The sequence below is a fragment of the Cervus elaphus genome, chromosome 3 (genome assembly GCF_910594005.1).
Source record: "Cervus elaphus chromosome 3, mCerEla1.1, whole genome shotgun sequence".
NCBI lineage: Eukaryota > Metazoa > Chordata > Mammalia > Artiodactyla > Cervidae > Cervus > Cervus elaphus.
The window spans coordinates 32,723,515-32,735,892 of record NC_057817.1 but is presented as its reverse complement, the minus strand read 5'-3'; the positions used below and the strand labels follow the sequence as shown (position 1 = coordinate 32,735,892).

General features: G+C 42.8%; 2 protein-coding genes across 8 annotated transcripts in view; one reads left to right on the top strand and one right to left on the bottom strand.

The window, feature by feature from the left end:
- Positions 1-6,114: 6,114 nt before the first annotated feature.
- AMIGO2 (adhesion molecule with Ig like domain 2) lies at positions 6,115-9,848 on the bottom strand. The gene is made up of 2 exons (XM_043886093.1): positions 9,032-9,848; positions 6,115-8,647 (listed from the first exon to the last, which is right to left on the bottom strand). The coding sequence occupies exons 1-2, from the start codon at positions 9,791-9,793 to the stop codon at positions 7,019-7,021; spliced, it is 2,391 nt and encodes a 796-aa protein (XP_043742028.1). The 5' UTR covers positions 9,794-9,848; the 3' UTR covers positions 6,115-7,018.
- The window catches only part of PCED1B (PC-esterase domain containing 1B), a 180,091-nt gene continuing 176,713 nt past the window's right edge, over positions 9,001-12,378 (top strand). For 6 of the 7 annotated variants that reach the window (XR_006337559.1, XM_043886162.1, XM_043886146.1 and 3 more), the window contains exon 1: positions 9,172-9,301. The gene's annotated coding sequence lies outside the window, so the exon portion shown is untranslated. Of the gene's footprint in view, positions 9,090-9,171; positions 9,302-12,378 lie in introns of those variants that run through there. The other variant, XM_043886138.1, reaches the window with a different exon arrangement.

Below are 12,378 nucleotides of genomic sequence, written 5' to 3'. Positions count from 1 at the left end.
TTGCAACCAGTCTGTTGTTCCATGTCTGGTTCTAACTGTTGCTTCTTGACTTGAATACAGATTTCTCAGGAGGCATGTCTGGTGGTCTGGTATTCCCAACTCTTTCAGAATTTTCCACAGTTTATTGTGATCCACACAGTCATAGGCTTTGGCTTAGTCAATAAAGCAGTAGATGTTTCTATGGAACTCTCTTGCTTTTTCAATGATCCAATGCTCTTTAGACAAATCATTTTTAAGCTTCAGTTCTCCCACTGTACCTCAGTTCTCCCACTGTAAAATGGATGTAAAAATAATAACTTTCTCATAGGTATAAGACAAAATATACAAACTCTTATTATTGTTAGCATTCTCATTTCTCAAGACAGCTAGGACATTTCAGAGTCTTCATCCTAACTGTAATGGAGGTGAAGTTTGGAGTTGTGAGTGTAGAGGACCAGTGTTAAGTATTAAAGTCTCTTTCTCCTCTAGATTTGATCACAAATGATAATAGATGAACAGTCAAATTTTAAATAGAGTCTATGACATAAAATTTAGAACACTGTTAACTAGTTTGAACCACTTCCTTAAGGTATAACCTTTCTGGAGGTAAGGATCCCAGTTATGGTAAGATTCAGAGCATCTGTGGGATGGCTATCTAGGGTTCAAGCCTGTGTCACATTAGCTCATTTGGGTAAAGCAATCTGCTAATTATCATCCATTTCTCATCTCCTATTTGCCAGTTTGGTCACTAGTAGACAAATCAACTCTTACTCTTGAATTGTTTCAGGTTTTTGCGTTTCATCTCAGTTGTATTATAATCTTCCTTAAGGGGAGAGGGTAGTTATTATGTAACACATATGGCCTTCACAATACCTAGAAATACTTAATAATCTTCTCTTGGTTACCACTGGCCATTCATCATCAAGGGTTTGACCCTTGATCTTATGACACTTGACTCCATGACACCAAAATCTTAAGAGTATGGCTGTTAGCATAACTGACACCATCTTGGGGTCCTTACAGCTTCTCCTGTCCTTCTGCTGACCCTACTCAGGACTGTGCTGTACAGTAAATCACTTCCCTGTTGTCAAGAGCTTTGTGGTTAAAAGGTATTGTTTAAAATCATTAGGACCAGGTGGCCTCTATGCTCTGTTAGTCCCCAAACAATGATTGAAATCTTCACTGACGTATTGCTGGCGCCCATGAGACTAAGTGACCCATTTGTGAATATTGACTGAGGAATGCACGTCCTGTTTACAAGCACCTACTCCATACCCTGGGTTAACAACAAAATTGCCTCAGTGGCCCCTTGGAGGTGCAGAGTGTGGCTCTGATTCTGCATAGTTGCCTGCTGGACTCCGATCCTACCCTGTGAGTAAGTTACCCTATAAAAAAACCAATCCACTGATTATATAGAGCAGCCTGCCTCATTTTTCTGTCTCAAGATACCTTCTCAGTTTGGTGGGTACTTTTCGTTCCCTCTGTCCTCCAACACTGATAGACACTGCAAAATTCTCTTGATATTTGATACTCTGTTGACATATTACCCAAAAGAGAAATTTAATCAGGTAAGCTGGTGAAGCTACCTTACACGGTAATTTTTTAATAATTTTTAGAAATCTAATTTGAAAACTGGTTGAAAATATCCCCTACTGGGTTTGAGTTACCTCCACCATTCTTCCAGACATTTAAAATAAATTATCAGAAACATTTACATCAGAAATATTTATCCTGTAATTTGGACCATTTTTAATTTTAAAAAGATTTTAAGCACTTACTCACTTAAAAATCTTGAATGTGTCAGTTATAATAATAAAGCAGATATCTGCTTTGCATATTAAGCAATTTCATGTGTGAAGAGCAACCAGAATGAAAAGACCCTGCAGACTGGGGAGGTTTCACCTATGAGACCAAATCCTTTCAGATGGACTTCTAACTTTGCTACTTGTGACACATTGTGTTTTAAGGGAAAAAACAATAATTTCTACCTTTATTATGTTTGAATGACTTCTGATCCCGACACTCCATTCTTCTCCCAGATTTGCTGGGAGCGCTAATTACTTTTATAAAAGTTTACTATGACCTGTGCGTCATGTAGTTATTCTGTTGGTAAAACATCTCTAAGAGTTCTGTGCAGATATTTTTTAAATTATTTTCATGATGAAAATGACTTATTAACTGAGTCACCTGGGAAAATTATTTATCCCTTTTAAGCCTCTTTTTCCTGTCTGAAATGAAGGGGGTGGTAATATTTTCCATTTCAGAGATTCTGTGATGAGGAATAAGCAGCACCATCTCTCACTGTATGTCTGGCACTTCACAGGCACTTAATATTTAATATACACATATATTGATATATCACCTTTTACAATTTATAAAAGGATCTGTGTTTCCATACTGTTTACTCTGACCCTCACTATAAGAGGATACCCCTTCTGGAATCAATTCACAAATAATAATGATCCCATAAATAGTCCTCTGAATCAGTCAGGAGGTTATCATAAGAGCTTTAGATTCCACATTTTATGTATTACCACCCAATAATACTTGCAAAGGCGAACTACCATCATCTTTCCATACTAACTTTCATATTATAAAAAATTTTTTAAAAATATGGCTTTGGGGGCTGGTTCTTGGGCAAAGAGGTATAGAGAACAATGAAAAGAATTTCAGTACTAGCTTTTAAAAATAGTATTCTAATAATATACTGAAAAAAACAAAGAAGTTTGTTCTCTGCAGCTGAAATCTGCACTCAGACATCTTTGGGATATGCCTTCACGTTACTACGATCTAATCAAATTTGAAAGCCCCAAAGCTCATTGTCATGAACCGGATCTGTCGTCGCTGCTTTCAAGCCAAAAATAGTTTTAAAAAATGAAAGAATCAGAGATCTACTGATCTCAAAGTAATTACTCTGTGTTTCATAATTTAGAAAATCATAAATTATAAATTATAGCCAACAATTTACTCTAGAGTTTATTTAGTAACAGAGAATCAAACTCTTTCATTTTCCCAACATATTAGAATTTGTGTGCACTAATTCTTCTTTTTATTAACAAATCTATTAGCAAGTAATAATAATGTATTTTGACCTAGCCCCAAACACAAAATTTGCTACAGCCTCATTTTGGGGAGGGGGCGCGGTGGAGCGGTATGTTTCAACAAAATAAGTAGAAGCATAATTATTTAGGGGGAAAAAAATAATCACATGCAGGCCTTACCCTAGATGGCCTGAACCAGAACTTCTGGTTGGGGAGTGTATAGAGGGTAGCTACTAGAAACCCCTGTTTATCTAACTTTCCCCTGTGATCCCATGGAGATGCTCTGATTTAGACCTACTTACTGCTCAGTAAAGCAGATGAAACTAAAAGGTGACAATCAACAAGCAGCAGTCATAGCCAAGGAAAAGCCAGCAACATTGGAGGATGTTTAGGCTGTATACTGTTTTAACAGTGCTTAGCAGGATGATCCAAATCAGATGTCTTTTTAGAATCTGGACTGACAGCATATCTTCTTGTCCCTCTTATGTTTCCACCCCTGTAAGTTTCACCTACGTCCCTTCTGATTAACATTTTAGAAAAAGGTTTATTTAGAGAAATGAAAAACAAAACAAACAAAAAAAAATGTTTTCCAGGCAAATAAATCAAGTAACTAAAGCTAAAAATAAACATATTTAAATCTCTCTAAGCCAAACAGTGAGGATTCATGCAGAAGTGGACTATAAATTAATGTTTTAGGGCATTAGTTCAGATAATAGGTCTTGAAAGTATATTTTAAAATGTAACTCATGGTTAATAGAGAGTGTTATCATCAACTTAGTATCCTGTAATTATAGTGAAAAAATATTGTAAGCCCAGGAAAATTTCACATATGTGATCTTTGTTTGATCTTTCCAGAGTATCCACTTCTCTCATAACCGAGTAATAAAAAATACTAAGTACCTTAAAAGAATAACCCAGGTACATAAATCCAAATTATTACTTGGAAGGAAAATTATATAAAAGTTTTGAGTGAAACAAATTTATAATGCACAAATCACTTCTGTTCCTACATTTAAAATACATGTGATCAGGCTTCTATGTGCATGCTATGTCTTGTCAGTTGTGTCTGACTCTTTGCAACCCTGTAGACTATAGCCCACCAGGCTTCTCTGTCCATGGGATTCTCCAGGCAAGAATACTAGAGTGGGTTGCCATGCCTGCTCCAGGGGATCTTCCTGACCCAGGGATCAAACCCCAGTCTTGTGTCTCCTGCATTGGCAGGCAGGTTCTTTACCACTAGTGCCACCTGGGAAGCGCCCAGGCTTCTACCCTCCCCACCCCCTCAAAAAAGAAAAGATACACTTAAGAAGTTAAAATTTCACAGCATAGCATTCAGTTCTATGCTTTTACATCACCATGCCTCCATATTTCAGTCCAAAACAAAACTTTGCTTTGCAGCATTCAGGATTTGCTTTTGCATTATTTTTTATTGAAATATAGTTCATTTACAATGTTGTGTTAGTTTCAGATGACAGCAAAGTGATTCAGTTATACATACATACATCCATATATATACACATGTATATGTATATATGCATGTTTTTTTGAGTTGTAAATATGTTAGTTTTGATCTCAATTCCACTCATCCTTTAACCAAGAATCAGGATTAGGACCAGCCAAAATCAGGCTCTCCAAACTCCCCACTGCCAGCACTGACCGTGGTCCCTTGCCAAAGGCAACATGCATTTCCTAGGATCAAGGGTTTGAGAATTGAAAGACCCTAGAGATCTGCCCCAGAAAAGGCTGAACTCAGAGATCTTCTGCAACCCCACTGCTGGCCATGTTCTTTCACACTCAGCATCCTGGTGATCATGGCCCCTGGAGGCAGCCCTTCCCCCTGCTGAAGTGTCTGTGGTTCAGGAGTTTTCCCCTGTGTCCTGACTCCCTGTGTGACCCTGAATGAACCACAGCATCTCTTCATCCAAATATGAATGAAGAAAGAGTAACAATCTTAAGGATCACACAGATCACAGAATTCTTCCTAATTGCTTAAATGGCAGGAACTGGAATAAAATGTTTTCCTGTAATATCCTTGGGACTGAAGGATCTTATCTAACAGGTGAGGTCTATGTTTAAAAGGTAGAGGCAGTGTTTTCAACACCAACTAGGCAATAAGGAACTGTCAAGTCAACTGAGCAACAGGTAACATCCTATCCTATTTCCTATGCACACATCCTGACCACTCACCCACTCCTTAACCCACAGCTGACCAGTATCTGCCACTAGGTGCTTGGCTTGGCACTTATCAAGTTGTCACAAAGGATCCACTGTTCCCCCAAAACCACCATTACCAAAGTCAGTCTTTCCTCTTCATCTCATTCTCCAGTTCTCCAAATACTTGTTACTGTGGCCTACCTCCATCTTTTAATTATCTTCTCTCTCAGCCCTGGTGACAACACCTCCCTGATTCATTCTCCTTTGTCATTTTCTGACCACTGTTTTGCTTCATTCTTTGGCTACTTCACCATCCTTATCATTAAAAATAGCCACTTTTTGACTCTCTTATCTTCACCAGGAAGAACCTGGAAACTGAGCTCTCCTTGAATCCCTGTCACTAACTCACTGTGTGGCCTTAGACAACCCACAGCCCTCTCTGGGTTTCATTTATCCCTGAGAAAGTAAAGCAGCTGGACTTGATAATCCAAAATCATAGTCCTTCAGACCTAGGCTAGTACTACGCTAGTCTGTCCTAATCCCATTCCTGTCCTCTATCAGTATGTGGTGTATTTGCAAAGCCAGTGCAAGTCTGTGATGGAGCAAAGACCACCAGGAAGTCATCATTTCCAGGGTGGGAAGGAACCTCTGAAATCTCAGTTTCATAGCTGAGAAAACCTAGGTCCAAAGTGGGTAGTTGATTATCTCACAGTAGAGATGGGAATAAGGAGGCTCCTACATGTACCAAATTCAGAGCTTAAGTGACATTCAAACCTGGCTGAAGTGCATAATGGTATCAGGTAAAATGGGATATTGAAGGTATACACTGTGTAAGACACTCCATAGCCTTTTCTCCTCTTTAAAAAACCTCTATACTGTATAAGAAATTTGGAGAGTAATTTGCAATAGATGGTGCTTAACACAAAGCAGCACAATCAGATCAATAAAACATCTTAGATTTATATTTTTAAATAGCCAAATAAAACAGAACATCAAGTCGCAGAACACATGTATTTACATTAATTCAAATGTCCAAAGTACAATATAGTGGCATCTCTTTAACAGTTCATATAATTTGAGACTTATACACACACAAGCATATAGACAAATAACTAGTCTCCTAGAACAAAGGCTGAAGAAGTTACTCAGACATTTTGGCATTGACACCTACATATTTATGGCAACAAATGATGATGGCTTTAAACTTTCAATAAGATCTTTTGTACAAGGATAGGAGATGTACAGAACGGAAAGAAGACAGTCAAACAAATGCACCTTTACTGTACTATTTCTCTAACACCATATGCGATGTGGCACTGCTCAGCAAATTTGATCAGGACTGTCTGTTTACTCTGGTCTGCAATGATAACATGAACTGAAGTATCCCCCAAATCTAACTTTACTTTGTGCTTTATAAACAACTGCTGCTTGGTTCTTCCTTCTGCATCTTTTAAAAATGAACACTTTTCTTTAACATAACTCAACTTTGGTCCCAATAAGTTAGTAAAATCTCTAATACCTAAAATTTAGCTTTTCTTTCAAGAATCCTGAGTGAAAGGACAATGTCAGTCAGGTCACCTCCAGGCCAGCTTTGAAATTATCAGTGGTGCTAAAGATGAAGGTATTATCTAGAACTTAAGCTCTGAAATACAACTCCATCTTTCTCTGGCATGAACCTAAGTGCTTTACCACATTTCTTATGAACCAGTGAAAGAGACCCTTTGGTTTTATTTCTGAAACACAGAACAACCCCATTTCTGCCCTGCTGTTTATTCTTGCAGACCACACACAAAGTTGAGTATAAAGAGATTCAATCACTACATAGTACAAACGCAGGCACAAAATTAAGTGGACGCCACAAAGGGTGTGTCTGAAAACACTGAATTGACCGAATCTGAGTCGGATTTCACCCTCGTGGACTTTAAGATGCCCTCAGCTATGACCGTTTCACTGGGAAAGAGCCTGACCTTCCCATTCTGCCCTGTTGCAGTATCCTTCAGGGGTTCCAAAAACACTACTCTTTTCCCGGCCCCTGCCTTCCGTTCATCAGTGGGGGCCTCGCTATCAGGGCAGGGAGTGAGAATAGATGCATGGACATTGCTTTGGTTTAGCATATTTTTTCGTCTCTTGGGTTTACACTTGCAGGGACACGGTGTCAGATAGAGGTACAGAAGTACCAAAACAATGCTGGCTACGCAGGCTGCAAGAGTGGTAAAAGCTGTGTTAAATGCCTCGTGCGCATGGGATTTGTTTATGGTGAAATTGCTCACGTTTATTGTGACATCCACAGTTTCATTTAACAGACGTTGTCGATTCATTGCAACACAGGAATACACTCCAGCATCCTCAAAACGAGGACTTTCTATAACCAGGCTTCCATTGGGAAACACATGGAAGTTTTCCATCTCTTTGTCGGGCCCCAGCACTCTGTTATCTGGACCGACCCACATGAAATCGGTATTTGCCCTACCAGTCTTGCCATCACAGTGGACCATCAGCCTTTCCCCGACCTGAGCCTCGTGAATAAAGCCCAGGGCACGGAAGGAACCATTGATGATACTGTCAGAGCAGTTCAGGAAGCTATCCTGGAGCAGAAGCACCTGATGGAAGTGCCTAGTGTCAGACCACAGGCGACAGGTATAATCATTCTTAAAATCCATCACTGAGCTGAAGTGCCTACGGTACCAAAAGATCAGCAAGGAGTAGAGGGAACAGTCACAGACAAAGGGGTTTCCATGAAGGAAGATACCTCTCAGTTGCTTTCCTGGCACTAAATTTATATGATGCATTGGCAGAGACGAGATCCGGTTATAAGAAACATCTAGAAACATCAGTTCTGCCAGCTTGAACCTTCCAACGTACAAATCCATGGGAAACTGCGTGAGAAAGTTTCCACTCAAGTACAGTTTTTGCAGTTGGGAGAGCCCTCCAAACGCTGAAGGATCCAGATAGGAAATGTGATTGTTGTAAAGCAGGAGCACTTCCAGAACCTTCAGCTCTTGGAACACTGCACTTTTCACGGTCTTCAGCTTGTTGGATGACAAGTCAAGACACTTCAGATTTGGAGTGGTGGAAAAACTGTCCGTGGAAATGCTCGTGATGTTGTTGTGCCGAATAATGAGGGTGTTCAGCTTTACCAAGGATACTGGAATCCACTCAGAATCCAGAAGCCCAATTCTGTTGTAACTCAGATCCAGTCTCTTGATCAGCCTGAAAAGGTTCCCAGGCACCCTGGACAGATTTTTGTTGGTGCAGCTGACGATGTCAGTGGCACAGATGCAAGCGGTGGGGCACACCCCGGAGGCGCCTCGGCTCACAGTCACCGTGATAACCAACAAACACAGCAGTTCCTTGCAGCCCGGTCTGACAACTCCAGGCAGGGTGGGCAGTGTGTGTAAACGTAAAGACATTATGGTCGCCTCTGAGTCTCTTCCAGGCGCCTTTTCCACCAGCTCAGCCTCCCACCAGTGAACCTGGTAAACAATCAATATTTAAAGAGGGGTTTAAAAAAAAAAAAAAATTCACTAGCACTAGTTAACCCTTAAGAGTAATATCTGGCTTTCTTTCCAATAACTTTTTAAAATAGGGTTTTTTCACACTGGGGAGTCTATATTTGATGCCAATTTTTCCTGGGTTATTCCTGCTTACAGGCATTTACAGTTCCACTCTATCGGCACAACCTTCTCAGTATCAGAAACTCAATTGTTTTTGAAGGTGCACCCTGCGTTGTTGCGTTTGGGTTTTTTTTTTTTTTTTTTTTTTTTTACTCTCTCCAGGAGACACAAAAATAACAAACGCGTCTTATAAACAATTACAGGGAAATACTTAGCAAGCCACCCGTCCAGAAAGCAACTCACAGAGCTGGGACGCCTCACGGGCTCCGGGGATAGGCCGCCGACGTGGTGTCTTCTGCAGGTCTGTGCGTCCGTCTGTCTCTGTCTGTCACTCCGGCATCTTAGGAGTTCCTTTCCCTTTTGCTCCCGGCGGGCGGCAGCCTCTCGCTGGCTAGCAACTTTGGTGAGTTTCAAGCCGCCGCTTCGGCGGCAGCAGCAGCAGCCCCGGCCGCAGGAAACGTCTCGACCGGCTCCGGTTGGTTCTCCCGGGCTCTCTTCATTGCTCGGCTGAAGGTACCGCCTGGGGGTTCCGGTCGTCGCGTGCACACGCGCGGGGCGCCCGGCTCCTGGAGCCGGGTCCGAGGGGCGGGGGCGCGGGAAGCGGATCGGACCCGGCCCCGCCTCTCCGCTCACGGGACGCAGCAGGGCCCCGGCTCCCCGGCGCCACCGGCCGGGTTTTATCCCCGCGCGCTCGGGGTCGGGTACGGGGCGGGGAGACCAGTCCCGCCCCTGCGCGTCCTCCTTCCAGCGTGAACCTGCTCCCGGGCTACGGGCGGGAGCCGGCTGGGCGCGCGGCGGGGGACACGCGGCGCGGGGAGGGGGCGACGGTGTAGCCAATCCGAGCGGCGGCCGGCGCACCCCCACCCCGCGGCCCGGCCGCCACCCTCTTCCTGCCCCTCTGGGTCCGGGAGAGCGGCCGCGCGGCGGGGCTGGGGACCCGCACTGGAGGCCGGGCTCGCGCCCCCCGGGGTGAGGACGCCGCTCGCGCACTGCTGCCAACCGCATCCGCGAGCCCAGCCCCGACCCGCGGGCTGGTGGGTTCGAGGGAGGTTAAGAGACACGCCCAGCCCGGGAGCGAGAGGTCGCAGCCTTGAAGACCCACGTGTCGCGACCGCGTGGGTCGCGTCTTTCTCCCACCGAGTCCGCTGAGCTCCTTGACCTCTTATCGCCACCATTCTTTGGGCGAAGGCCCAGGGGCCTCGCACAGCGCTAAGTGCAGTGGGTTTTACAGGTTTGCAAAACAAACACCGAAGCCGGCTTCGGTCTCCGCCCTCATAAGCGGGGCGGGGGGTAAGCAGAAAAATCCGGCGCGTTCCCTCCGGTGCAACAGGGTCTCCTACTGGGGGGACGGAGCCACGAAAGCGCCGCGGGGACGCTGCGCACCTCCTGGGGAAGTTCGGTCCCTTTCCTAATTCGGGAGGAAGCATCAGGGATCGTGCCCCATTCGCGAAGGAGAAGCGCAGGAAAGAAGGGTTGGAGCTGACCTTCCGCCTGGAAGGCAAAGATAAGAGTATTAAGCTTAAAAGCAAACAAACAAACAAACAAACCCCAAAGCCAGTCGTTTTTTGTTTTCTGTTTTTTCCAAAATGTGTTCGCGCCGGACGACTGATCCTGGGAGGGGTGTCTGCCGAGGTTCTTCATCCTTTCCCAAGAGGCAACCTAGGAAAGGTGCGAGACCCGGTGGACAAGGCCGGGCAAAGTGAGGGGACAGGGGGTGCAGCTGATGAGCTTTTCGATTAAAAATCCATCTTTGTTTAATTCGGAGATCAATTTTAATGATGGGGTTTAACTGAGCCAAATGACGCATTTATACATTATATCCGGATTTAAAGAACTAAATTACTGCCCTGACAAGAGATACTAACCCAAGCAGAAGGGACAGGGACATTGAAACGCACCGTATGAGAAAAAAACAGTTGGGGGCAGGGCACATAACTTGTACTTGAGAAATAGAAGCGATGACGGAGACGACCAATTCCTGGCCCCGATACACACACACTTGAGTCACCTTGAGTTTACTGCTCGTTGGTCTCTACATTGTCAATGAATGGATTCATGTGGTGGCACAGATCTGTTAGGCCAGCGTCAAACGTAAATAGAATTGTGTGCATCACTAATTTAGCTAGGCTGTTTGTGGAATGAATCTGAAATAGCCCTGGTAAATTGAGGTTTTTCAGGTGAGAGCAGCTTGATTCAGATTAGTTTTCTGAAAAGTTGAAGTTTATCATAATACAGTCTGAAATGCTTCAGGAAACATTTCTTACTGCAAGTTCCCAGGGGAAAGGCGGAGATTGAGATTTTCTAAAGTTTAGGCCACATTTCTTTGGGTTCTCAAAAAAAAAAAACAGTGTCCAGGGCTTCATTTTTACAGTTAGAATGATTAACACAGAGAAATAGATTAAAATTACCCAGAGGAACACTTTTTAAACGACTAATAGGTGACCACGCTTTTGCAGTATTTTACCAAATAACATCCTATTCAAAGGGGAAAAAAATGAAGATGGGAGAAAGACCTGTATTTCAAACAAAAATGGTCTAAAAAGAAAAGTAGCTTTTGAAAATGGAAGCAGAATGTTATGTTATTAGGGCTGCAGGCACATCTTAGAAACTTTGTGCAAAGATTACACAGCCTAAATAAACTAAATGCACTGAGAATCCCCAGGCAAGTTTATTTACCCATTTGAAGACCTGATTTTGGGGATTCTGCACATTTACCAAGAGGAAAAGCGTTTTGAAAAGGGTGGGTTTACTTGACTTGGTGAGAGAAGGCCAACAGTTGATCTTAATGATGGTATAAGGTGGGACCTTCCTTTGTGGAGGATAACTTATCTTTCTGGAATCCCTTCTTCTACCAGATCCACCCTTTCCACTAGAAGGTATATTCCACAAGGGTGAAATGTTTTATCTTGAACACTGCTCTGTTCTTAGTTTCTAGAACTGTGCTTGCCACTTACTTGTCTTTGAAGGAATTTTTGATGAATTGACTGGTGAATGAGGAACCTATCTCAGGCAGTGTGAATCTACTCATTGCCCTCCTACTGTCTATACTTCAGATGCTCGTAAAGAGAGGGAAAGGGGAGCCCTGTGAACATTATTTGAGTCCTGGATCCAGTAGTGCCTGAAGGCCACTGAACAATTTTATTTCCCTTCTAATTACATTCTATACCCACATCCCTTTTTCTTTTTCCTTTCTTATTCTTCCTGTTCTTCTTCCTCAATTATTTTGAGTTGCGTTTCATGTCACTTGAAACAAGAATCCTAGTATATGTGATAGTAATAATAAACAAGTATGTATTGAGCTATTACTATGTGTCAGATATGAGCTCTGTGTTTTATATGCGTTATTTCATTTATTGCTCAGCAAAACCCTGTGATATTGTATAATCCTATAACTCAGATGGTAAACAACTGTGTTCCAAATTATTTGAAAATGGAATGGGACAAAATTAGCTTGAGGCTCCATTTGAAGTATTTAGATTAAACCAAAAGAGATGTTTTTGACAGGGTGGTTCCAGCTTAGAATGGGTTGCCAAGACAGATGGTTGAGTTGCCTTCTCAGGAGTTTAAAATAGGACGGATAGATATTTCTC